The sequence below is a fragment of the Drosophila eugracilis genome, unplaced genomic scaffold (assembly GCF_018153835.1).
Source record: "Drosophila eugracilis isolate 14026-0451.02 unplaced genomic scaffold, ASM1815383v1 contig_401, whole genome shotgun sequence".
Taxonomy (NCBI): Eukaryota; Metazoa; Arthropoda; class Insecta; order Diptera; family Drosophilidae; genus Drosophila; species Drosophila eugracilis.
Genome location: NW_024573263.1, coordinates 205,866 through 233,116, shown reverse-complemented (window position 1 = coordinate 233,116; position 27,251 = coordinate 205,866). Strand labels below are relative to the sequence as shown.

Genomic DNA, 27,251 nt, shown 5'->3' with positions numbered 1-27,251 from the left:
AGTGCCAGCCACCGAGTGACGACTGTCTATCAACGTACCAATTCCATGTCTACATCCGTCTCCACCAAAAATTTTCCATCTTCCAGCTCATCTCCAACTCCTCCATTCTGTTGCCCATAAATTTCACGCGCTTCAGTTGCACATCCGGCGAATGGATGGATGGATAGAACATATGGCAGTTCTTGAAAGAACATTCCTTCATCACTGAACTTTCAGGGGTGAGGCTTTTCAGTTTCGGTTTTTTGGGGGCAAAAACCGTGTGTGTGGGCCCCCAAAATTTGTGTTTACTGGCTGTGTGTGTTGACAACATTGTTGTGATTCAGATTAAATGCCTTTGTCTTGAAGCGCATTTTATCTAACCCACATTCATAAAATATGCTTCGCTGTTTGTTCACTCGCATGTCGAAATTAAGGCAGCCCGAGATTACACGGGAATTTCAGAGATTTGAGATTAGGAAATCTCAGTTTAAGCTGCAGAACATGTGCACACTTTAGGGGTTTAACTTTCTTAAAGAATTTAAGTTGTATCTCGGAATTTAAAAATAAACTTGAATGTAGGTCCTTTAGAAAATGCTGCTTAAGAGATTTGAGTTCGAAATTGAAGTTTAAGGAATCCTTTGAAGGGCGTAACTTTTGGCTTAAGATCAGATTCTGTAGGATAGTTTTCTTCCTGTGTACTCACGTGCTTCTCTGGTTTCAAGACGAGTCCATTTTGCTGCTGCTGCTGCTGCTGCTGATGTTCCATGATGGATGAGCCCTTGCCGTAACGACTCTGGATGGCCGCCGAGGCAGCTGCGGACAGGAGGAGGGGTGCTGTCCGGGAGGTGGGCGAACTGTTGGCCGAACCGGAACCGGATCCTTCGGCCAGGGCCGCCAAATGCGGGGGCAGCTTATCGCCAGCGGCCATCAGGCTGTCCAGATCACATAGGAACTTGCAGGCCCAAACGTTAACATCGTCCGACTCGGCAGGTGGAGTGGGTAGGGATTTCGTCGGAGTTTTGACGGGACTAAGGGGCGGAGGTGGCAATGCCCTTAGTTTAGTTGTCACTGGTTTGCCCGATGTGACTGCTCCTACTGGAGCTGTTGCTGCTGCTGGTGTGCCTGATGTTGCTGTGGTGCTGCTGCTGTCAAAGCCGCTATCTGATCCCGTGGAACGAGACAATTCATCAAGCGGCTGGACTCCAGCCTGCGATAGCCGCTCCTCCAGTTGCTCACGGAGTTGCTGCTCCAAACGCTGCAGCTTGCGAGTCTCGAAGACCTCGTTGATTTCCCGCTGCAATTAGAATGACAGTTGTTAGTTTGATGCACTTGGAGAAACACTGAGTTTTATATAAATATGAACTAAGTTTATGTAGAAAAGAAAAACATATTTATCAGAAAAAGTTTTCCATTTCCATTGTTGCCCAGAATTTGTATTTACCTAACAAAATCGTAATCCCATTGGTTCTAAAATTGTTCTCCATGTAGGGAAGACCTATAAATCCCGCACTCCGGAGGAGATTAGGTTTTGATTAGCGCTCTAATTGCGCACATATATCAAGGGAATGGTCTATTAATCGCGCCCAGAGCGCCACATTCGCATCTTCTAATGGCCCCCGACTATGATGTATGTTTGCTTAATTTGGCCCGGCAAAAACAGGGACCAAAAAGAAAGCCTAGGACAGGACACGACCAACGACAACCCGGAGAGACATGGGCACAATCAAAGACAAATAAATTAGAACACGACTGCAGAAGGCAGGGAAAAAGGTTTTCCACACTTGGATCGGAACAGAAAACCAAACTGTAGCCACGAACTCCCAAAGAAACACGACTCGAATGCAAATAAATTGAAATGAAGCAATTTGTTAGCCAGATTAAACACAACCAAAAAAAAAAAAAAAAAGAACAGAAAACTTTAAAACACGGGAAGAGAACCGCAGATTGTTGCCAGAGAGAAGATCAGAGACAGATGGAGCCCACAGGGCTAACAAAGTCAGCGAATTACTTAATTAAAAATCGTGGCCCAAGACCCAGAACTGGTCCTGGGTCCCCAGAGAAACCCTTCTCGAAGCCCTTCTTCTCGATTCCCCAGTGACATTAATAACGTGCAGTGCTCATTACTCAACAATTGTGCTCTTTTTTTTGTTGTTGCTTGCGGGGCCCTTGTTTTATTTTTTCTTGGCTGCTGCTTTTTGCCAGAAGGGCAACTCTCAGACAAATGCGATCGAACATTAGCAGGCAATAAATTCTCAAAGGTAGTCTATTGCTTCTGGGGCTCTTGAAAGAAAGCCGCGAACTCTATGATTTTATCGCTGGACTTCTCAGGTAGTGTGAGATGTTGGCTGGCTAATTTGTGAAGGCGGTCTCCCCGGGTCACAGGTTAGCCAAACAAAACCGGACCAACACCAATCGAGTTTGGCCCACTGATTTGCTTTTTGCTGATTTCAAAACCAAACCTATGACGTGCGAGAGAAGTTGCTTAGGGCCATCTCAAGTGGGCCGCCATATTTCCCAGTTCGTCGTCGTACAATGCAATTTCTTTTTATTAATTTCATGCTACGACGCGTTGGACAAACAATTGGCATTGCTTTGGAATCAAACAAGCACTGAGGGAAAAATGTAATATTTATATCTGAAACTGTAATAAAACTCTTTGAAAAACAACCAAAATAAAGTTATTTGAATAGAAGAAGTTCCTTAAGTTAACTTGGATTGAGAAAAACAGGGTTTGGCTTTTAGTTTTAGTTAACATTCAATATGAACAACTTTTCCATACCACTTATGAAGATTTAGTAACAGTTTTTCTAAGTGTCCTCATATGTGACCAAGGGTCTTTCGACCGCGACCAGCAGGCGTATTCCCAAAACTCCGCGGGCCGCTCCTTTTGCCTGGATCTCGTCCTATAAAAAGCTGGACCGCTGGCCAGCAACTTTCAGTTTCAGTCTCTCCGTTTTTCTAAGAGCCAAAACGCAGCGGATGCCGTCGGCTGCCTGGCTAACTGGCTTCTTCAAAGTAGCCGACGAGGCAGAAGTGAAATAAAAATTGGAACAACTTCGAGAGACTGGAGTTTCTGAGTCTGATTCCGAAGTCGGTGCGATCCAAACGGCAGACAGCATGAGACTCACGTTGGCCTGGCTCAGCGTCTGTCTGGCGATTTATTGCGGCGGTGGCCATGGCCATGGCAATGTGGTACTATCTTTGCCACCATCGCTTATCGCCACGGCCACGAAGGCGGCCTTGAGCCACCACCAGCAGCAGCAGAAAAAGGATGCACGCGTCCTGTTTGACAGCCCCACCGATGCACTGCGCGATATGCTGCACAACAACGACAACGGGCCAATGAATTCAGGAAAATTCAGTCTGTCCGATGTGGAGCAACAGGCACCACCGCAGCAGTCTGAGGATTTTAATCGAAACGCAGATGATTTAGGGGCCAGGCAATCAGCGCCGCAGGAAATTGCAATGGGAATGGGACTGGGACTGGGACTAGGCTTGGGACCCACTACCAACTTTCGGGCCACGCCTCCACACCGGTATTGGGGCAATCGTTGCCAGGGTCGATCTGGTGCATCCACCAAGTGTCCACAGGAATACTATCGCACCATGCTGGCAGCCAGGTAAGAAACGTCCAGGATGTGGGTGGTAAGAAAGGGGCATTTAGAGATTGGCCAGCAGGTTCAAGGCTGCACAGAAGGAAAGTTGAGAAAGTTGAGCTCCTCGTTTCCGTTTCACATGTAAACCAATTTGGTGGCTAAAGTGAGGAGTTAACCCTTTAAGTATATAAATTTTAAAAACATTTACGTTACGGATGAGGAATATTCATAAACTTACAGATTTCGATTACTATTCTGTAGAAAATGTGGCATACAAATCAGCTTTTCATTAATATCTTGACTTAATCATATATTAAATTTTAAGCTATAAAAACCCTTGGCGTATAGAGGGTTAATGCTAACCCTTTTCAGGGCGCCAGGCTGTGCCAAAAAAAAAAGGTTAACCCACAAGAGGGGCAACAAATCGTCGACAATTTGGCTGTCGACTGGGAACACGCAAAACCAATTAATGGGCGTGAAAAAATCAGTACGAACGATTGCAGTTTTGTTTCAAGTCCGAGCCAGGAGACCGCCGCAACGTATGTTGATTTATTTTATAAAATAACAACTGTCAGCAAATTCATTGCCCCGAAACGAAATCGAAACGAAAACTGCATTACGAGTTTCACTTTTCATTTTATTCGCTTTAGCTTTTTGTTTTATTTAAAATATTTCCTTTTTCTTCTCCAGCGACTTGTAATTTGCGCGGAATATTATCTTTGTGTTGAAAAATTATTGGCCGCTGCTATTAAATTCGAATTAATCATCTCAGGGCCTGGGACTTTATCATTATTATGATTATTTTCTGTTCGCTTATGTTTGCCTTTTGTTGATTTGTTAAATGTTTGATTAATTATGGACCATGGGGCCCGCATAACTTTCGATTGTTGTGCTGTTTGCCTAATTTGTAATTTTACACAGTAATTTCTATGGAATTGCCACAAATTGACTTTTGATTGAATTGGATCAGCCCTGACAGCTTCGGATAAGTGAAGAGTTTAGGCTGGGTTTCTGGGTCATATGTTGTTTTTGGTTTTTTGAGTGGGAAAAATAAGTTCATCAATTTGGTGTCTTGTGTTGTGTTTTTCTTTCTTCATTGTGAAAAGAAAAACTCTGGCCAAGAAGGGTAATTGAAACCCATGGCCCCAGCAACCCACGCTTGTGGCCAGATATGAAAAATGTGAGAATGTGCTGTGCTCCTTAAAGCGAACAAATGATGAGGCATTAATCAGAGTATAGAAACCGTAAACCTTTATTCCCCTCCTTCATCATTAGGAACAAAGAGGCTCTGGCCCGCCTCCACTTGCAACTGAGTTCGATGCAGGATTCTGACTCTGAGATTACCTCCTCGGATTCTGATGATTCCGATGAAGATGTCGACGATGAGGAGCAGAGCAACAATGAGGTCTTTATGCTATTGACTGGCGAACAGGATCTCATCAAGTTCCTGCACTGGGCCATGCAACTCCTCTATCCCATTCAACGACCTTTTGGCAACCTAAGTGATGGTGCCGCTGAGAACTATCATCCGGGAATGTTTCTATGGAAGAAGCTGAACTTGTCAGGTCACTTGGAACCGCCACTAATTGTGGATGAACCGCAATATGTGCTAGTGAGGAGGGAGAAGCTATTCGATGGATATCAATTTGGCGGTGGGTACAATGATTATATTATCCTTAAACTAACTTTTAAAACTAAATTAACTTATTGCTAATTCCATACTCTGCCTTATTTTCAGAAGATATGAGCAAGGAGAACGATCCCTTTTATACCGCCTCGAGGTCGCAAACACACCTCGCCGGACCTAGACGCCCTGATGAATAGGTTTGAGCCTTTCGTGCCGAATCGTGGTAAACGCGACAAGGTCAAGGATCTGTTCAAGTATGACGACCTGTTCTATCCGCATCGTGGAAAGAAACATCGCAATCTTTTCCAAGTGGACGATCCCTTCTTTGCCACCCGGGGCAAGAAGCTGCAGCTCCGGGATCTTTACAACAACGACGATCCATTCGTTCCGAATCGCGGCAAGCGGCACTTGACAGCCAGCGGCGGGAAATGGACGGGTGAGCGGGTGGCGGGAAAATGGCCAGATGACAGCGACAACAACTGGCCGCAAAGAATGTCAACGCATAAAATTAATGGTTACGATCAATCAGTCAGGCCATCACTGTCAATGGAGGATGCTGCTGCTTCGTTTGCTTCTTCTTGGCGACTGCCCGCTAATAGATTGCACTCGACAAGATCAATGTCAGCCGATCAGCAGCAGCAGCAACAGGAGTTGCAACAACAGCCATTGCTGATGCCTCATGTCCGCTTCATTGGCAATCCGAACATGCGCCAGCAGCAGGTGAAAACATCATCCTGGCCAGTAGAGGAACGCCTCCGGAGATCCATACCCATACCCCAAGGCGAACAAAACGATGCCCACGAGACACAATTAACGCAATCGCACCCGGCTAATCCACATTTGGACACTGATTCGAACAATTTGAACATTTAAATGCGGCGAGCGATTTTTGGCTTCGGGTTTTTCTTGCTTTCAGTTTTCGGCTTGGGGCACCTTTTTCCTCGACTCATGTAGAAGAACTATATGGCACACAATAAAGTACAGCATGCAATTGATTTTGAGAGAAATCGAATCGAATTGAAGGTTATTCTGATCCGTTGCCCTTGGGGACGCCTTTCAAGAACTGCACTGGGAGGAAATTTTAGCAAGCTAAGACTCTATAAAGGACCTTTAGTTCTCAAGAGAGTTCTTATAATTCATAATTATTTTCTGTCTTGGAGTTCTACTTCTAAATTGTTGGCTATTAACTATTAAGATATTGCCTTTGGATTAGGTTTTGTAACGCTTTTTATGAAAGACTTCCCAACTGGGGTGTCATTTACGTATTTTTTTTCCTGTGTATTCTGCGAAGGTCTCGCCTTGTTGCCCTTGGCGATGTTGTTGCAAGGCGAGTATTTCCTATTTTAATTGTATTCATTGGTTAATTTATCGCTAAATGCAATCAGCATTGTGCCCAGCATCGGGGTCTAGACTCCATTGGAGCCACAGAAACACAGCTGCAGACAGGCGGGCGTGGCACGCAGTTGATGCCACATCTCAGATATGCAGGCAGATATTGTAGAACAACGGCAACCAGTAACTTTGAAAAAAAAAACAGCTGCTGAACGACTGCAAAGGTCAGGCCAGCAAGGGCCATGTAATCCCCAAAACGCACATCAATCACGCGAGTTTAACTTATTAGCCAAGCACTGAACCTTAAAAGAAACTCGAAGGGAACAACAGTGAAGCTGTAAGCCACTGTGAACTGAAATTTTCCACTTCAACTGATTTCTGACATTGACATTGACCACATCGACATCAACGTCAAAATATATATATATATATATATATACTTTTTTGGTAAGCCAGCGGACCAGCTCGCTTTGTTTTTGAACAAATGACCATTGAAGGTCATAGCGAGATCCAAAAGCGGGCAACAACAAATTGGTTAAATAATACCCATATGCTCTTCCATCTCTATCTCGTTTTGGCTTTTTTTTTTGTTTTTTGGTTTTTGGTAGCCTGACGTCCGAGCGATCGCTCCAAAATCCCCTGAAGATCATTATAATTTCAATGGCACTTCATATGGAGTGTGTATATGCATATATATATATAATGTATATATGCTTACCTATGTTTGGTTAGAAGAATGCAAGCAGCGTAGCCCGGTACTATATACATTTTCTCTCCGCGTTCAACTCTTCGCTGGGCAATGACACTTGAAGTGGTTAGCTCACGTGCAGCTTTTTAGAGCCAAAAGGTACATGTACGCGTTCATTGGAGGGCAGAGTTTGAGTTAGGTAAGCTTAGTGCTAAACAGCTGTGACAGCTTCAGAAGAAATCCCACAGAAGCCCTCGCATACCGTTCTTACATAACTCAAAACAAAAACCTTTAAGTATTCAGTCTTATTAGCGAAGAGTGTGTAGGTTGGTTTTTTTTTTTGGATATATTTTTATACTATAACTGATTCAAAACTTAGAGTGTGCTAAAACTTCCGAGATAAGTACAAAAACCATCAAAAAAACAGATGCAATTGGTCATTGCACTGCACAAATCCATTGAGCCAGATGTGTCAGGATTGAGGATTGTACAAATTAAATTCCATTGGCTTTCAAACCTCCAAAGCTACTTTGTGTCACTTTTGGCAAGCGGCTAGAGGAAAAAAAAAAAGAAAGTCCGGGCTCAGAAGAGCACTAACCGTGCAAAATGCGATTCCCAGTTGTGAGCTTCGATTCGGCATCAGCAAATTGGCTCAATTTCTGTTGGCAAGGCCCGTGATTTTTTTTTTAGTTTGGTGGCTGTTGCTGATTTGCTTGTCGGAAAATATCAACGCATTGTCAGCGAGCCGAACTTGACAACTGGCAACATGCAATGTTGCAACATGGCAAAGCAGCCACAATGCAACGCTGCAACTGCAATTGTAACGCGATCAGCATGAGTAGCTGGCAGCCTGTGACAGCGGCTTAATTGCTGTCTGCAATTATGATTGCCGCCGGTGAAATTGTAGAAGTCTTGGCATCACTTTCGTTTTAAAGTTGCTATCAACTTCTCAGCTTCTCCCACAATATATACGATTTTTTTTTTTTATTTTCTATTGACTCCATTTGGCATGGGTAGGCCTGTGGGATTTTCTTTAGTTTTTTCGCGAGATCAACTCCTGGTTGACAAAAATAGTAACGTGCAGGCAGGCGCTGCCTTTTATTGCCATTTGTTTTGGCCCGTTCGCCCGTTTGACGTTGACAAAAAAACGTCATTTGCAAATTGGGCAAAGACAACTTTCTCTAGGCAGCTGCGCCGTCGCATTTGCAGTCGCATTCGCCAAGTGACAGAGCCATTGCATAAAGCCATATAGATAAACCAAAAGGCAAGTCGTCGCCCACATTCATTAACAGCATTCGCATAATTGGCTAAAGCAGATACTTTTTTTTTTTTTTTTGTGGGTTCATCGAACCAACAGCCCAGACCAGACCACAAAATAAAACCCCTAAAAACTAAAACTCTTAAAAACAATCCCTGGGCGCAGCCAGCAGTCGTCTTACGTCTCAATTTCCCATCGCCACTTTGTCAATATCTATAATTAAAATCATTTGAGAACACACGCAAACTGTATGCCTGATTTATCAGATTTTCGAATGGCAGAAAGGCAATATTTATACACGTTGTCATGCTGAAAGCTTGATTGATGCATTAAGCTTACTTAGCCATAGTCGATGCTGACGAGCGCCAATTAATGGCTGCTTAAACGGGAAAACTCTGCCCCATCCAGCCAGCTAGCCAGCTAGCCAGTCAGTCAGCTAGTCAGTTAGCCAGCTTGTCCATGTAAAATTATGGAAAATCTGCGCAAAAGCCAGCGCTAATTGATGCAGGAAGCGCGACTGGAAAAAAAAAACTAGTTGCCATCGCCTGTCATGGATTCGCTTCGTTTCGTTTCGGTGCGTCTTAAATGGGTCAGGCGGTGATTACCGCCTCCACTAACGCATTTCATAACTACACTTGGAAAATGGATAGCTAATTTATAGATTTTTAAAAATTAAAACCATTTTATGGAAATCAATTGGGTAATTTAAAGAAAAACTGGAGAAAGTATGCCTAAAATTTATGGGATAATTATAATATTATTGGATACAAAAAACATTTATTAAATGTTAATAATAATAAATTTTTATATTTTAAGTGCTTATAAAGTGCAGATTTTAGTACATTTTCACCTGTTATAAAAGTGGTTTTAAATAATATTATTCACGTTGCAAACTAAACCACTTCGACTTTCAAATCATTAAAGAATCTCAGCAAATGAGCGGTAAATTTTAATATTTTTTATCAGTGTATTCAAATTAAGCCTAAGGCCACGCCAACAACAAGCGTCTTAGCAGTCTTAGCGTGTAACGGCAATTTCCAGCCAAAACGCTGCACTATTTGTCATAATAAATGTGCACAAAGGAGACGTTGCCCCCGACTCCCGCCTCGAAAAGAAAGCTTTTCGGCCTGCGTGGGCAGCGCTGTGACACATTTTGTCATCATTAGGCACAGTTGCCGGCTAATAATTTCAATTTAGCCAAAAAATTAGTTGGATTTGGAGGTGGAAAAAGAGAGGAAAATGTGTAAAAAGGCGTTAATAACCGGCGGTGTAAGGCCATAAGCCGACAGCCCACGCCAATAGGCAAAGCAAGAGAAAAAAAAAACTAAGCCAAACTAGGTTTCAGTTTAGTTTAGTTACAGTTCGGGAGGGGGGCGTGGCCGGGCACATTGGATGGGTGTTAAGGTGATGACACTGATTATAAAATGCAGCATATGGCGGAGCATGGCGTGCAGCATTTACTGCCCCACAAACCCATCCCAGTTGATCAGCAGCGATAAAAGCCGCCTTTGCTCTGATTTGGTGCGGTAAAAAACGCAGTTAAATCGCCGGCGTTTTGAGTGCGATTTGTAGGTGCTTCATTTTGGCACAAACGACGAAAAAGCACTTTGGTTGCAAAGTTTATTTTATCTATACTTCCTGGGCATTTGATGGCGTAGTTATCTGCAGAACACTAATGGCAAAAATAAATGTCATATAAACTACAGGTAACGCCTTGCTCTTAATTCTGAACTAATAAAAAGGCCATTAAATCTGGGGCGATTTGTGAGAGCTTCATTGATAGAGATATAAGAAGGCTAACTTATGTTGGCTATAAAGAGCTTAGTAAGGAAAGAGTGCAGAATATTACATTTTAAGAACAAAATATTATTAAAGTTCTCCTAAAGCTGTTCAATATAATTTCTTTTCAATAATCCAATTTTAGGCGCGCCACGCACGCGTTTTTTATGCCACTGACCACAAGAACGGAATCATAAACGCAACTTTTGGGGCAAGAAGCGCGTGCGTGCGTTTATGCTTCCGCCATGAGCGGCAAATAAACACAGTAATAACAACAAAATCTGGCGGCAATGAGGAAAATTCATGCGAAACAGTTATAAAAAAAGACAAAACGATGGAAAAGGCGAGGAAAAAATAAGAAAAAGAAAAAAACTAAAGCCTCGGCCGTTGACGTTGCCGTCATCGTTGATGTGTATGTGTAATATTGCGCTTTCCGGTACAGAAACATAAAATTTTATGTACACGACCGCTGACGACAACCCAAACGACAGCCAAAGCGGCAACAGAAAGTCGGGCGTGCAACGCGGCGTATGCGTTACATATTACGGCTGCGTGTGTGTTTCTGTGTGTGTGAGTTTGCCTTAACACATTTTTCTGTCACGCAAAATAATCATTTGCAAAATCACGCCGTGTTGACAGCAGGCGAGGGGAGTGGAGTGCTAGAGAGGGGCGTTGAATGAAAGACTGGCACTAGGCTGGGTTCCAGGCAATTGTGTGATTACAGGGAGAAAAATTAGGAAGGTATCTGTATTTAAAAACTTCATTTAATAAGTTTATAATACGGTGTTAAAAGTTTCTAATCATCCTGTCTCATAAACCCATAATTAATATTTCCCATAAGTTCTTTAATTTCATAAACAAGTTTTTCTCCCTGCACTGCTATGTGCGTGTTGGTTGATGGGGACAGAAATTGTCGGTTATTATCATGTGAAAATGCCTGAAATTGAATAATGTCATTCAACGGACTGAGACAAGTGGAGCACCCACCACCCCTTGGCTCTATGGTCAATCTAATGCGAAAATTGCGCAACTTGGGAACGGAAAAGCTCTGAATTTCCCAGAGCAGCATCAGCTCCACCACTAGCTGTCCATCAAAGCACACACTCACCTTGACACGCTCCAAATATTCCTGCAAAGCTCCGTACGGATCCTCGCCATCGACGTCCAATAAATCGAGACTGTGAGCCAGGTCTAGATTGTCCAATGCGGCCAATTCGGAGTCGGCCTTATCGACAAATTGCAGCTTATGATGATGATGCCCCTGAACGGGCGCCGCCTGACTTAAGAATTTCTTATCAGCTGTCATGGTGTTGCTGGCTGGCGTTGCTCCTGTTGCAACAGCAGCAGCAACAGCTCCAGCAGCAGCACCATTGCTTCCGTATTGGCGAGTTCGCGGCATGGTTGCACAACCGGTGCTAAAAACGCTCGGAGCGGCAGTTGGAGCAGCAGCAACTTCAGATGTGGTGGCAGATGAAGTTGGCCGACCATCAACGTCTCCGTTGGCCGCCACATCACTTAATCCCGATTTGTAGCGCGTCGTGTCAGCGGCGATTGCTGACGTGCGGCTTGATGTTGCTGCCGTAGATGTTGCTCCTGCAACTCCTCCTGTTGCTGCCGGCATAGTCACTGCCTGGCCGTTGATAAGCGTTTGATGTTGCTGCTGCTGCTGCTGTTGGTTGTTGCTGTTGCTGTTGCCGCTGCTGTTGCTAATTGCACTTTTCACATCTTCTCCTGTCATGTTGTTTTGATTTGTATTGCTATTGCACTGCATTTTGGTTAACTTCTTGACTTTGTCATGTTGCCGCGTTGCCTTGCTGTTGTTGTTGTTGTTGTTGTTGCTCTGTAAGTGAAAAAGAAAAACCAACAAAAAGTTTATAAGCTTGGTTAATCTCGGCAATATTTCTGCACATAAAGCTGTCATTATGTGACCGGCGCACCCTGAACAATTTCCCAATGAAAACGAAAATGAAAATGAAAAACCTCCAGTCGCGGCAGCCAAACACATGTGGCTTAAGCCGACTGCGCGAAAATTTCTGCGCTAATCGCCACGAATTGTCCACCAAATGTGTGCCATTTAAATTGTCATAAATTTTGCAATATGCCAGGCACATGTGTGTGTGGACTTAACTCCTTTTTATTTGGCATATGTGTTTGCCTGCTCGAATGTTTTAATTAATTTCGTACGGGCGCAGAAAAAATTGCAGGCAATTATTTACATACTCGTACACGAATTTATTGCTCACACCACGTTTAACCATTTCCCGAGTGGTTCGCATTATTTATTTTCAGTGGGGTTCTATTATGGAGCCAGAGAGTCACGCCCAAGGAGTATGTTGTCTTTTGAATTTATGTCACAGCTGAAGTTGGAAATGGGTCATCGCAATCAGCTTTGGATTTGTATTTTATATGGAGAACGATGACTAATTTTGAAAGGAAAATATTATTCCTGATTTTAATAGATTTTTCTTAGTTTAAACGGTTTCCTATAGTAATCTCATAACTTAAACATCCTTTCCCGGAAATATAAAGCACATATCATAGACTGCAAATCTATTCTCACTGCCAGTCTAAGCTCTCTAACCCACATAAATGTTAATAAATTCCCAGCGAATCGAATTGAAATTCGCATAGGGGCTAAGGTTATGTGAACTTTTGTCAAACGGAAGAACCCCGACCAACCAACCCGGCCGGCATCTGTCTATATCTATTTATGTATATATACGTATATTTTATTTTACTCTTTTCCCGTTTTCCAAATGGATAAGTGAAACGGTTAAAGAGCGCCTGTGGTTGTTGCTGTGTGTGATTTTATGGGTTTGATTTGATTTTTGTTTTTATTGCGCATGCGTGCGTTCGATTGAGTTTTTTGATTAAAATGTCGCCGCCACCGTCGCGACTTGGCGACAGCAGTACAGCAATACCTAAATAAAAACAAAAACCAATAGCAACCAGGGGTCTGGGTCTCTGTGACTGACTCCACTTCTGCTGGTCAAAAAAAAAAAAAAAGAAAAAAGATATAAGCTTGGCATTTAAAAATTCTGAATCGCATGCGTTACACAACGGCCCGTGGCGAGCTCGTAAATCAGCGGCTGCAAACGAGAGTCAGTCAGCGGACAGGGACAGTTGGCAACATTTTATGGGGGTCTCTCTGCCAATTGATCGTTTTGGGCCGATTGGCAGGCCGCCAGTTCAGGCTGCAGTCGGTACAACAGCAAAAGCCAGGCCCACACTCGGCTGCACTTTTCTTCTCCTTATTTTTTTTTGTATTTTATTTTTTATTTGTATTTTATTTCTGCATTTCAATTGTGCAACGCTAACGGTACTCCTGGCCCATAGGGACGGGACTCTGCCGACGTGTGGGTGACGCGTTGCGAGTTCATGGGAGGTCTTCCCCCAATTTCGATTGCGATTTCTTAACTAAATGCCAGTTTTTGGCGACATGTCCGATGGAGACTTGCTTTTTGAGGAGTATGTACTAAATTTATTCTCTAAATGAGTCTTTAAAAATATTGAAAAATATCTTGAAAATATCTCTATAACCTCCAAAACTTTATAATTATTACCAAGATTTTTGACTTCCTAAGATTTCTTAATGTCAAGTTTGGGTTTATTTTAGCTACCTATTCAAATCGTGTGTCATTTCCTTTCGCATTTACCCAGAAATAGTTCTAATTTTAGCTTTAATTTACCTTTCTAATTAGCAAGCTTAAACGGGGATATACAAAGACATTTACCGGTTAGAAAAGAAATTCGCAACCATTGTTCTATTTGATGATTGGTCATAAATTCCTTTTTATTTGGAGGCGATTCGTACTCGTTCGGTTTTTGTGGCTCTGTAAACACGAACAAAGAACGCGAAAACAAAACATTTGTACGCATTTAGCTTATTTGCTTATTTACTTGAAATAAAATTGTTTGCCGGGGTGTGTCCGCTAAATGGCCACCGTCCACGTCCACCATTCATTGATGGGCGTGTGTGTGTGGATTTTTATTTCATTTTGTAGCTGCTGATTGATTCGCTGGCTGAGGTCACTTCAACGTGATTAATTGCCGATTGCCACAAATTGCGGAGGAGGAGAAGGGGCGAGTCGTTTGCGGAGGTGTCACTCTGTGTGCCTAATTGAAAACAATGCAAAAGTACAAAAGTACAAGCCAGTTGCTTGTGAAACACACTTATTGAAAGACCACAGAGAGCTGGTCAATATTTGCCTGCCGTTCGTGTGCAATGCAGTTGATGCAGTTGTTTTCTTTCCCCCGGCAGGAAGGGACCTACCTCAATGCATTTCATCTCGACTGGCCGAGTGGTGCAGAATGAGTAAGAGCGAGTAAATAAATAAATAAAATGAAATAAGCACAGCAGAAGCTGTCAGCCCGGCAAAAATGCACCAGCGAGCACTCGGACACTTGGACACGCGATTAGCGGGCGATGAGCAAGAAAGAAGCGACTCAACTCAACTCAACTTGACTCCAGAATCCACAGTCCACTATCCAGATGTAGAAAAACTCTGAACTGACGTGTGTCGGGTTGGGACAACGTCTTCGTCATGCCGATCAGCACAGATCACAGGCGCCCTAAGACGCCGCCAGTCGGAGGATTATTCTTTGGACTTGGTTTTGGATACCCTTTCGAAAGGGTTTTTTATTATTAGAAAATAAACTCTATGGGTTTTTGTAAACATTTTTAAAACTTGTTTATTCCCTTGAGAAACGTTTCTTCTCATTATTAGAATGTACCGAAAACCCCAAATATTTGATAAGTTTAATGATTTCAAAGTTTTATCCTTAAAGGGTATGTAAGTGTTCGTTTCTTTCCAAGCCAAGTCCACTAAGGGCAGGGCTTGGAGTTGGGAGCCTGGGGCTTAAGCCAGTCTTTGGGAACGACTTCAGCTCGGGCGGCTTTCAAGCCTCATTTGCCTATCAAAATGATATAATACGCACTCATGACGTCGATTGCCGCATGTACGTGTTTCCTGTTGCGCCTTTTGTCGCTGTCGTTGCCGTTTTTTTTCTTTTCTTTTTTTTAAGTTTTGTTTTGATTTTTGGTGTGTGCAAAAGTGCAGTTTATGGGGCGTGGCTGTGTGTGTGTGTGTGGAATCAAATGGAGTGCACTTTACTGCTGGTGACAAAGCTGACCGGGGAGTGTTTTTCTTTTTTTTTTTTTTTGGCCGCCTGCAAGTGCGTTTTCAGGCTGCACCCAAACGGCAATCATTCGACTTTTACGACTTTCCCAATTGCCTAGGACTGGCAGACGCATTTTTACATTATTAATAACCACAATGATGGTAGACAGTTTCTTGGGGGAAGTTTTTAATGCCGCCTTAAGTGGCTTTTTATTAAACATTGCGGCATTTAATTGATTTGTAATAGATTCGACTCTTTGTATTAAATGCCAAAGGTGTGTGTGTTTGCCTGTGCCCAAGTGAGTGTGTCATGTTAACGGAAATCCAAAGGCTTCACGTCATGCATAATTCATGCAGTTTTTTACAGTCGGAACAATATAAAGAAAAAGTCACAAAAAAAGGCAATAGTTATGCACACGCCCTAAGCAGCTGGTACGAGTTTCTATAAATTTCCCTTACATGCCGATATACAATCGATTTTCTAGTTAATTTATCAAGTATTTTAAAAAGGACCTTTAATTGCTTTTAATTTGATTTCTCTGAATTTGATTTTGAAAATGATTCACATGCTCGGGATTCATTCTCTGAGATTTAATGCAATTTTCTGGCATTTATCTCTTATCGCTTACATCGGCAAACACGTATATCTCGTGAGCATTCAGAAACAGGAAATGACGTGGAACTGAGCTGGCTTTAGGTTCTGGTTGACCTTGCTACCTTAAAGGGATCAATTAGTTACTTACTAGAAAATAAAAGTCTGTGTAAATATCAAACCAAAAACTCGTTTTAAAAGTTATCTACTTTTAAATTTTATAGATGAAGAACGAGTTTTCTTAATAGAGTACTTTAAATATAAATAAAAACTTAACTTAAACTTAAACTTAATAAACATAAAAATATATGAGAAGACCGCCTAAGTGCCGCCTTTATTATTCAATAAATTTAAACTTAATACGCTTCATATATTTTATGGCCACTTTTAAATAATTTTATGATCTCACAGTTGGGAATTTTCTCTTTCCCCCAAGTATAAAGAACCCTGTTTCGTATCAATTAATAATAATAACGGCGGCTATTAACTAGCCTAATGAGTGTGAGCCTAGCCCGGTCCGATATTTCCCACAATGTATGTGCATATACATGCAACATTTCCGCCCCGGCGACAATGCGACTTAGTTGCCAAAGCTGATTAAGCGGGCGAACTGAAGAAACTTACCATTTCCTGCCGCAAAGGCGGCGATGCGCTCCCTAACCGAACGTCTGGGCTCGTCATGAGCTCCAATGTTGCTGCTGTGGCCGTTGCTGTTGCAGCTGTTTGGCAGCAACACATGTGTTGCTGTTGCCGTTGAGTCATGGCTAGGACTTCGCTTCACCATTGTCGTTTTGATCACAGTCTTAAGGCGGCTGGGCGTGGTCGGACGCGCTGCAATGCGGGGCTTAGGTGTTTCTGTTGTTGTTTTTGTTGTTGCTGTCAATGTTGCTTTATCGCTGCACAGCACTTCTGTGGCAGCACCCACAAACTCTTCTGATGTTGCTGCTGTTGCTGTTGTTGCTGCTGGCAGCCCACACTCGCTAGTCGCTGTTGTTGCTGTTGCCGCCGTTGCCGTTGCTGTTTCTGTTGCTGTCGTAATTGTCATTTTATTCTGCGACGACTTCGGTGAATCAATTTTCGAGTTGCTATTGCTATTCGTTTGGGGCTCGGCGGTGTCGGGTAATTTACAATAATTACAGTGCGGCTTGTTGTTGTTGTCGTAGCTTAGTGTATTTTCCTTATTGCTATGTTGCTGTTGCAATTGTTGGTGTTGTTGCTGCTGTTGCTGTTGCTTTTGCTGTTGCAAGCTATTGCTTAGTCTTTGGGTTGGTTGTCGTTGCTGCTGCTGGTGTTGCTGTTGCTCATTGCCACTTTGCGGGCTCTTTGTGACAGCGCAAGTTTTAGTTGCTGCTGCTGTTGCTGTTGCTGTTGCTGTTACTTTGTTGCTGTTGCTGCTGCTGCTGTTGCTTTTGCCTTTGTTGTCCTGCCGCCATTGTTCGGCCAGATTTCGTTGATTCATTAATATCAGCGCCACATTTCCGTCGTCTCTTGGTGGAGCAGCGATATCATTGGCCTCATCATCTGCTTTATCGCCGCCACATTCGTAGTTGCAATCGTCGTAATCGCTGTGGCAATCTTGGCGTCGCCGCGGCACATCATCAATATAGCTGAAATCGCTATCGACGAATATATTTCTGGCATGCAGCGTGTTCACCGTCGACTTATTGTTGTTGCTGTTGCTCTTGGCCTGCTTGAGATTGTAGCGCCTGCGCTGGGGGCAGCAGCAGAATTTCACGATGGATCGATGGAGCGCTGGCGGCGATGTTGGCGATAATGTCGGCCGATTCGGCGTCGCCGGCGTAGCAATGTCAGCCCATTTCTCGATCAATGCCAGCTCGCGAGCATTGGACATTGTCGTATAGCCATGCAGGGTGATTCTATAAAGGGAATAGGAAGTTAAGTCAAGATTAATACAAATGATAAAAGTAAAATGTTAAATTTGAACAAAAGATATATATTTCAGAATATTCGTAATCATTCTGACACCCCATATTATGGATTCATTTTTTATAACAACTGTAACTCTGTGACACATTCACCTGCCTTTCAATATAAACAATAAAACGCTGGCATTCTGCAAGTGAATCGGAAAGGAAACCATAAATTAATTACACACAAAAGCAAAAATCAATTAACCACATTTCTCAACGCGTCTCAGCTTTTCACCAAAACGTTTCCTCATTCCTGCCGCGGAATGGTGTGGATTGGAGCTACGTTGAAAGCCGATTCGCTGCGCACATCACAGTGTGGACTCTTGGCCAGCAACAACGCCATCTGTGCGTCATGGCAGCAGGAGCTACAACCATATCCACATCCACATCCACATCCATATCCCCACCATCCCCAGCCAAAAAGCCAAACCAAAGCCAAAGCCACTACGTGTTTTAATTGCCAGCCGCTTTTTGCGCAACACTTTCCATGGGCACCACTTCTAAGTGACCGCCAAAATGTTGAGCTGCTGTTTTGCCGGCAGAAAGCCGGCTGTCGATGCATGATTAACTGCCCGTGCGGACCAGCCAACTGAAAACTGAAAACTGAAAAGTGCAACCTGCAAGCTGCAAACTGCAAACTGCATTTAATTGCATTCGCGATATTTGGCCGGAGGGCAGCTCGACAGCAGGTAGCCGAAATCTTGCAGATCTCACAGATCCCCAGAGTTCCCCAAATGCTGTTTGCCGCCCACCGAAGTGCGGCTAGCCACTCACTGATTAATTTGTTGTGGCACCAAGCACAGGGAGAAAAGGCTTTAAAAACAGGGAAAACAAGGCAACAGGTAGAACCTAATGAAATATCCAAAAATTTATTTAAGAATTTCGAACAGATTTTTTCCAAGGTTATAATTTTTAGGGGAAAATCGGTTCTCCTTTATATATTGTTATTTCTATTCATTGCAATATGTAATAGTTCTTTCTATATTTTAAAATAATTTTAAACCTTTAAGTTTACCACTTTTTAAGTGTATCTTTCTGTTTTGTCGATTTGAAGGATCAACAAGTTGATGTAATTTGATGAATTAGGAAAAATGTTGGCCACATAATACTAGAAAATCACTAATCCTTCCAATACACCGACTTCTCAAATAAGAAATCCATTTTAACCTTAAAGCATAAATAAACCTTTAAAATATATATAACTAAACTTCTTAGAATATTTTCTTTCGGTGAGCCTGCGGAAAAGGCATTTGCATTTGGGCCGGTTGCGAACTCGACTAACTGCTACCTTATTGGCCAGCGGGGTTGACCTTTTGCGCTGGCCCCGGCTAAAAGCTTTTCGCCGTGAAAGTTTGCCTCGGAAATTCCATTCCTTTCACCACATTGCCGCAAAAGCGTCGCCTCTTTGAAGTGGGGGCGTGGCCGGGCCTGTCAAACGTTTGACAAATTAATTTCAATTGTTTAATCCACACACATGCCGCTTATCTTTTCACTTTATCTATTGTGGCCGAAGAGTGAAAATAAATTAACAATAAATAATTTTAATTATTTCATGAAGATGTCAAATTACACACGCCCTCGCCAAAAAGCCAGGCTCACCATTTCGTTTTTTTTTCCTTCGGTTTTTGGTTTTTTTTCTATTTTAGCCTGGGACCGCGACTCGGCTTGATCTTTGCCACTTACGGACTTACGGGCTTTTGTGGCGGCTTGTGGCACAGCTGCGCGCTCTTTGTATTTATGATTATTTTCCATTTTATTTTATTTATTAAATTTGTGTGTTTGCCAAAGCCTCCGGCCGCGGGCACTTTTCGGGCAGCTCTAATAGGATTTGTTGCCAAATCGTAGGAGCTGTCCCCGTCGCTGACGGCCGACGTCACACAATTAAGCCCCCAAACGGGTCGGGCCCCTAGTTAAATTTCTCTCACTACTCACAGCCCTAGTTTTTTTTTGATTAAAGAAAAAAATAATCATAAAGAAATAAATATTTGAGAAGAAGATAATGTTTAAATATTTATCCCTTTGGTTTTTTTGAGTGTCCAGGGCACCTCATTAATTTCATGGAAAGTAAAAGAGAAGCTGCCAGCAGCTGGGCTACCAACGATTAGTCAAAACTTTTGGGCTATAAAATCAGTGGGTTGTGCTGCATTTGGTTGTGACATTCGGATTAGACAGACAGCCCATTGATCCCTTCCTTATCGCGAAGCTAATATACCCCAGATGCAGTAATCCGGTGGAAGTTATATATAAAAAACGATCGTAAAACGACGAACGACATCGGAAAACATAAATTAAAATATGCCCCAGCGATGACTCTGGCTGCTGCCCCTTTTTCCCCATCTGTGTTATAAATCCGAATGGGGCATGGATATAAACCATGCTTTATTTGTGTTATTGTGATTTATGGGCTTGCACATGCCGTGCTCTTTTGGAGTATGAAATTAATATTGAAAAGCTACTAAATCCAGACTTACGCATAAATTAAAAGTTAAGTAGGTAGGCTGTTGTATAGCAACGCCCGACTACTTTTTTTTTTTTGTAATCCACAAAACAAAGACTGAAACTCACAGAAACCGAAACAAAACAGCCAACATTTCTCGGCTTCTGGGGCGATTTTCTTGCATGTTTAACTCGTGATTTATGGGCATCAACAGCCTGGCGAAATAAACACAACATTTTTGCACATTTGCATTGCAATTTCAATGCATTTGACATCGTAAATATTTGCCAATGCATTAACTCGCCTTGCGATATAAATAAATCGATATGCGCATGCGTGGCACGTAGTTGGTTCGATTGGGGCTTTATTTATGAAGTCTAGACTCCCGATTTGGCGTACTTATAATTAGCATTCAGTCAAATCGAACTATATATAGGTAGTGCGGCATAACGGTAGCCTGAGTTCTATGAACTGGCGACTATATAGTATAGTATATATATATATATATAGTAGAGTACTGGCCGCTGGCGACTGTCAGCTTAGCTAATTGAGGCCTGGCCGAGGCTTAATGTCAGCCAGTCCGTCACTTTAGCTGGGGCCAGTAGTGAGCCAGCGAGCAATCGATCAATCAGCCAATCAATAAGTCAATCATATGCACGGGCAATCGGCAGAGTGCATACAAATTGCAGCAATTGTCTATATGCCATGGCTTTTCATAAGTGCATTACCATCCATGGGGAGTGGGAAAGTTTCGCTTTTCGTCGCCGTTTGCTGTGAAATAACATATTCGATGGATTTAAATACGCATTCGTTTTGATGCCCAGATCGGAGGAAAGTTTTCCAGCCCAGGGCCAGGCAATCAAGGCGACATTAGCGCTTTGCCGATAGCTTTTCCAACCGAAGATCGAAATGCACTGCGGGAAATTGTAGATTACCTTTCTGCTATATACTGTTACTTTTCAACAATAGAAGAATTTTCAACATTCTAAAGAAGTTTTACTAAAATGAGAGAGGATATGATTGAAGATGTTTAGACTTAGTTTTTCAGCACCTAGTTCTTATTTTAAGAAGTAAAGTAAAAGTAATCAAATCTATGTAGATATTTCCTCTAGTGCATCTCAAGCTAGTGCTAAAGCGATTGCCAACCGGTCAGCCCGATTGCCTCGTACGATGTCTATTAATGTTGCCCATTAACCTCTTGACCCCCGATTGCCAGGCTGCAGTGCGTGGTAATGACTCTCTTTCTCCGCTTTGTCTCTCGACTGCTGCTCTCTTCACGCAAAAATGCGCAGAAGCTAAACGCTTTGTTTTTTTTTGGCTTTTTGCGGCTTACCATTTGGCCATTTATTATTGGCTAGTGCGCACTGCTTCCAGTCGAATTTGTTGGCAATTTGTTGCGCCACGAAGTTTGTCGTTTGTTCGGTGGTTCGTCCAATTAATTTCCGCATTTCCCAGACAAACTTGGCAATTAATTTCTGCCGTTTGCATTTCTTCAACCTTGTTGGCCTGACCTTTTGGCTCAAGTGATTCACGCCAACGCCACACGTCAGCTTTTGGCTTTGGTTTTGGTTTTGGTTTTGGCATCGGTTTCAGTTTTCAGTTTTCAGTTTTGGTTTTGCGGTCTTGGCCTAACGAGAATGGCCTGGCATCCTTTTTTTTCCTGATATTTTCTTTTTCTGTTTGGTTTACTCTAAGTCGGCAATTAATCAAAGCGCCTTTGGCCACGACAGACAAATCCTTTTGTATGCACTCGCATTCGGTCGTATATGGCGTATATGGCTAACGACTGACAACGCAAATGGCTAAAATGACAGCGGGCCGTGGTCGCGTCATGAGTCAGCCGATGGGCAACGGTAACATACATGGCCAATGCGTTTGCATCTTGCCTCTTTTTGGGCGGCTTCTCCCGCTCAGCCACTCCACTGCAATCCATTCCTCCTCCCGGATTCCTACCAATACTCTCAGCCAACCCCACTAACTTGGCTGACTGACAGACTCCGCTGACAGGCGATGCCAAAGGCCACAAACCCAGACTGGAGTGAAGTGAAGGCTTTTTATTGAAATTAACTTGGTTGCCTATTTGTATATCCCGCTGAGTGCATAATAAGTTTGTCAAAAAATTAAACAAACAAGATGAGGAAGAAAGTGGCAAGAAGGTCTTTTCTAACTTTAGCTCTAAGATCTAAGTAGAATGTTGGTTAAATATTATTTTTCCTGACATTTTTCCCTAAAGTAGTTCAGAATAGAGCCACAGAACTTATATTCTTGCATATTTGTCTTTCGAATTTAATCAATTTACAAATTCTCTGTAATCTATTTTTCCAAACGAAAAATCAACTTTATCTATCAGTCTGTACTTGCTTGATTTTTAAAACCCGAAATGCGCCCGGCAGCGTTTTGATTTCTCGATTCGAGTTCCAATTTTCAGGGACAAGGACAAGGACGCCTTGTGCAAATACTCGACTTGGCGATATGTTTGCTTCGACAATAATTGGCGGCATTATTGACGCTTTCCGATAGCCACTCAATGCGATTAGTTTTGCGATCGCCTCACCAGCAGCTGTTTCGATTGAACTTCAAATCGAAAAATCTTTGGCAAAGGCCAAGTTAATGAAAATATCATTACAGTTTTGGCCCAGAGCGTAACAATATAGTAAGCGGCCAGTAAAAACCGGGGCTTGGCTGGTTTATTGACACATGAAATATGATCGCTTCTTGTTATAGGGTGTGTGTGTCTGTCTTTGTGTGTGCGCTGTGGGATTTTGGTTTCCTTTACTTTATTTTTCTTACATTTTCTGAGGTGCGTGCCAAGCGGGCATTATTCAAGCAGCGCTCAGCGAGTCAAAAAGCTTTGCGCGTGCGCGTCAAAAATATTCAAAGTTCCCTTCTCTCCTGGCCAAAAGACTTAGCCAAGATTAAGCGCAAAAGTGCGCAATCTTTGCACACAACGCTGAGCGGCAAACTGCTGTCAATTTGACAAATGCGCCGGGCTCACCGATTGTGACAGTTTTAGCGAACCCGTAATTAAGCATGCGCGCACATGCATAAATAGTATAAATATCAAGCGAAAAAAACAAAGAAACTTCACCCAAATGCTATCCTCCGGCCTGCCAACAGGATGACAAATTACCGCAGTGCTGTGGCTTTGGAATTTGCTTATCGCCTTTGCATTTGGTAATTAAAATAATGCACAGAAAGGTGTCAAGGACTTTCGACGCCAAGTGAATTTTAAAGAGTGGGCTTTTGGCAACAGCGAACAGCAGGTGGTGGCACGTTCAAGTCGAGCATGCGGGCTTGCCACGGTGCGTATGCGCGATGTTGATGGTGGAAAAATGTTGATTTTTATGCTCAAATAAGATGGTGATTGGAGATAATAATATGGTTTTATGCAGGTTTTATGTTTTGACAGGTAAATAAACATTATGGCTTATAAAATGTTCTTATTAAAAGAGAAACTATTTTATGCTTTTCACTTAGGTTAACTTCATAGGATATTTTGCAAGATATTTATTAATATTTTTATACTCAGACCTACATACTTCGACAATATATGAACAACCTTTGTTTTATCTTGTTCTCTCATTAAGAGTATTCGTAATTTTTGCTAGCCCCCAATTATGGCCAACTGACAATTATTTTTCAAACCTTGTCGCCGAAATGATCTTGTTAGTATAACAGTAATGAACCGAGCAAAGCCCAGCCCTGTTCGAGTGGCTCACTGGCAATAAATGTCAACATTTTGGCACGTTCAGCTGGATTCCTATTTGTGTACTAAATATATATTCATACTCACACCACCGGGCACGTATCTAAGCACGCGATCTGCAACGCAAAAGGCAAAACGGTTCAGCATATTTGCATAATTTACCTGCAAAGAAACAACAGACAAATAAATTATATTTTTTTTTTCGTTGGCAGAAAAAAGTTCAGGCTTTTTAAAACAAATCGCATGGTAATAATATTTAAAGTGCAGGCCACACCTTTTGCAATAAATTGTATACATTTTGCCGTCGCACACATAATAATTAAATGCACTAAAAAATGAATTAAACGCGCTGCACCGATGAACTGCCACAAGATGCGGAATCGAAAAACGAAATCGAAAGACGTCTGTACTGCCGGCAACTTCATTGATAAATAAACGGGAAAAATGCTTTTCCCCGAATAAAAATCAGAAACCCACCCGAAAAAACTGAAAAATATGTACGCCCTATGGCGGGGCAGCTTGCTGCACGATGCTTCCTGCACAATATGCAACAATTTGTTGCACGTCCGGATGTTTACAACAAAATAAACAACATATCGCGCATGCATTCAATTCACATCAATATCAAAATCAGATTCGAATTCAAATTTGTAGTTGGATTCGAATTTGAATTTGAATTTGAATTTGCATGTATAACTCGTTACAGTTTTGTTTACTCTGGCCGATCAAAGTCGCCAGTGGATTTATTATATAATCATTGGCAGACTCGACCATAATTGGTCGCAATCAATCAGACGATTGGTGATTGGGTGCTTGCTGATCCGATCGATTGAATCCGATGAGCCGCTAATCTCCCAGTTGACCCACATCCACCAACCAGAGTATCTCAGTATCTGAGCATCTCAGATATCTTGGATCTTGGAGTGCCTTGGAGTGGCAAGTGCAGGTGAATGCACCCGCTTTATTTTGTTTACTAATGATCGCCACAATGCAGTACCGCTAGCTGCATTTACCCAAGTGCCTCGATCTGTTTGAAGAGCCGTAATTGTTCTCTAAATTATTGGGCGAATGGCCATCCCGAGGGCTTGTCGCCAGTGATATCTGTCTGTCTGTCTGCCTCAGTTTGTGGCTTTTCATGTCTGTCTGCGGCTTTGGGGTCGTCATAATGAGGTGCCAAACGTAAATATGAACAAGAGATTTTTCCACATGCCCGACACATTTTCGTGTTCCCTCTTTTTTTTTTTTTTGACAGCGACAAATGTTGGGTTCTTCTTTAATGAGATTTTGGAAATCTCAATCTCCCAAGGTGTTTAGTGCACTTGAAAAAAAGAGAACTATCATTCAAATTAAAAGTTCTAAATAATCAGGAATAAGACTCTTTACTAATGAAATTTAGTTAAAAGCTTAAAATAATAGTATTTAATATTGTTAAAACCAATTTCAAAATGAAATTATTATGTTAAGAACTGTAAAATAACTGTAAACCAACATGAAAATATTATCATTAAATTTTCCTATTCTTTATGTGTGGTTAAGTCTTTTTTTACTGTTAATTCATTGCCATGTAAACCCTTGTGTGTCCCTAATGAGTCCACCAGGTAAATGCAATGTGGTTAACCCTCTGAGGCCGTAACTCATTCTCCGAGGGGGACAGAAAAAAAAAACAAACACAGCTGCTGGGCCCATTGAAGCTCACAATTGTTTAGACATAGTTGCCCCCAAAAAGAATCGAAAAGAAAAAAAATAAAGGAAAAACGAAACTGAAACAATTTACAATAAATAATATGGGATGGGAAAAACATTTGGCATGGACTGAAAAGAAGAATTGGGGACGCCTCAGTGCTCCCAATAAGCAATTTGTTTATTCCATTTGATCTTTTTCTGATCGAAAAATTTGTTGTTTTTGGGCAAAAGCGCAGTCTGCTGATAGAATTGTAACAACTGTCGCGGCATAAATAAAGCTATTATGATTTATGCCGACCAGACGATTACGAAACTCGTTAGAATGTTGCAGCCACGGGCCAATGGTTCGAAGACAGAGGACTCTGGATTATTTGCATGTCTAGCGCCAATAATTCTAAGGCGTGCGCTCACCGATGATATTCCAAGTGGTTGGCGGCGGCGGCACCACCATACCCATCCACTATCCGCCATCCAACTCTGCACCACCTCGCTACCACTGCACCACTGCACCACCGCTCAGATTTCGACGTTTTGATATGGCGTGAGGCTATATTGGCAATCTTCTGTGGGCCCATCCATCGGCTTTGATTGTGAATGTGCGTGGAATTGTAAATATCTTCGATTGCAATTGCAATTAAAAGAAAGCAGGCGTTTGGGGGGTTTTCGGGGGGCCGTATTTCTTCTCCTTCTCGAGAGGATATACATACCCAGCTGCAAATGCAATCTGCGAGCATGGCTTTTGTGCATGTAAGCGGCACTTTTTATAAGCATCGCTTATCAAGCTGCAACGCCTTGTAGTTGCTGTTGCAAACTGCAGCGGTTGTTGCTGTTGTCATTGGCAGATGCAACAGACGATTGGCAAAAGTCAGCACGCAAAAGCACAAAAAAATATACAAAAGATGTGAGGATTTGAAGGCCGACGTTCTAAATACCCTTTAAGGAAACTTTAAGACACTTGAATAATTTTAATAACTTTTTATATTGGTCACCTTTAAGTGTAGTTTATTGTTGGTATTAATTATTCAATAATCTTTTTTAAAGTACCCAAAAATGAAAAGTCCTTACCAAAATGCAGTTACCCCTAACCAGACCGAGAAGAAAACCAACGCACGCCCATGCCCAGCAAGTGAAAATCAGAGTGAGTCATGGCTATATAGATCCAGACGAAGACGGCGAATGAGAACGGCCCACAGACAAAAGCCTCATTAGGCGGGGTCTACGCTGCGATGGTCGTCGGAAGTGGAGATCGGGGATCGGGAAAACTAGGGACTTGAAACTGGGAACTTGGAACTTGGGTCTGGGCGATCGGTTCAATTTCAGTTTCAGCGTTGGCGTTGAAAGCGCGTCGAGCACTCCTCTTTAACTACATAGTTACAGTCATTGCAGGATCCGCACGATCATCATTATGGTCATCATCATGTTGCGCCCATAAAGCGAATTATGCCATTTGCGTAAATTATTGTCAAGTGGCCCCGGCACACTAAATCATAGAGATGCCAGGCTCCTGATGCCCGCCGATACTG

The 27,251-nt window shown here is 42.4% G+C and overlaps 2 protein-coding genes across 2 annotated transcripts in view; one reads left to right on the top strand and one right to left on the bottom strand.

Moving 5' to 3' along the window:
* The window catches only part of LOC108111664, a 93,324-nt gene that overhangs the window by 24,294 nt on the left and 41,779 nt on the right, over positions 1-27,251 (bottom strand). The window contains 4 exon segments of the mRNA XM_041818859.1: positions 683-1,273; positions 11,368-12,073; positions 14,017-14,023; positions 16,596-17,848. Coding sequence (XP_041674793.1) covers positions 683-1,273; positions 11,368-12,073; positions 14,017-14,023; positions 16,596-17,823 — 2,532 coding nt within the window. The 5' untranslated portion in view covers positions 17,824-17,848.
* LOC108111666 lies at positions 2,810-6,900 on the top strand. Its single transcript, XM_017221198.2, is given in 4 exon segments — positions 2,810-3,599; positions 4,851-5,227; positions 5,317-5,336; positions 5,338-6,900. Coding segments are annotated over 4 exon segments (1,638 nt in total). The 5' UTR covers positions 2,810-3,096; the 3' UTR covers positions 6,076-6,900.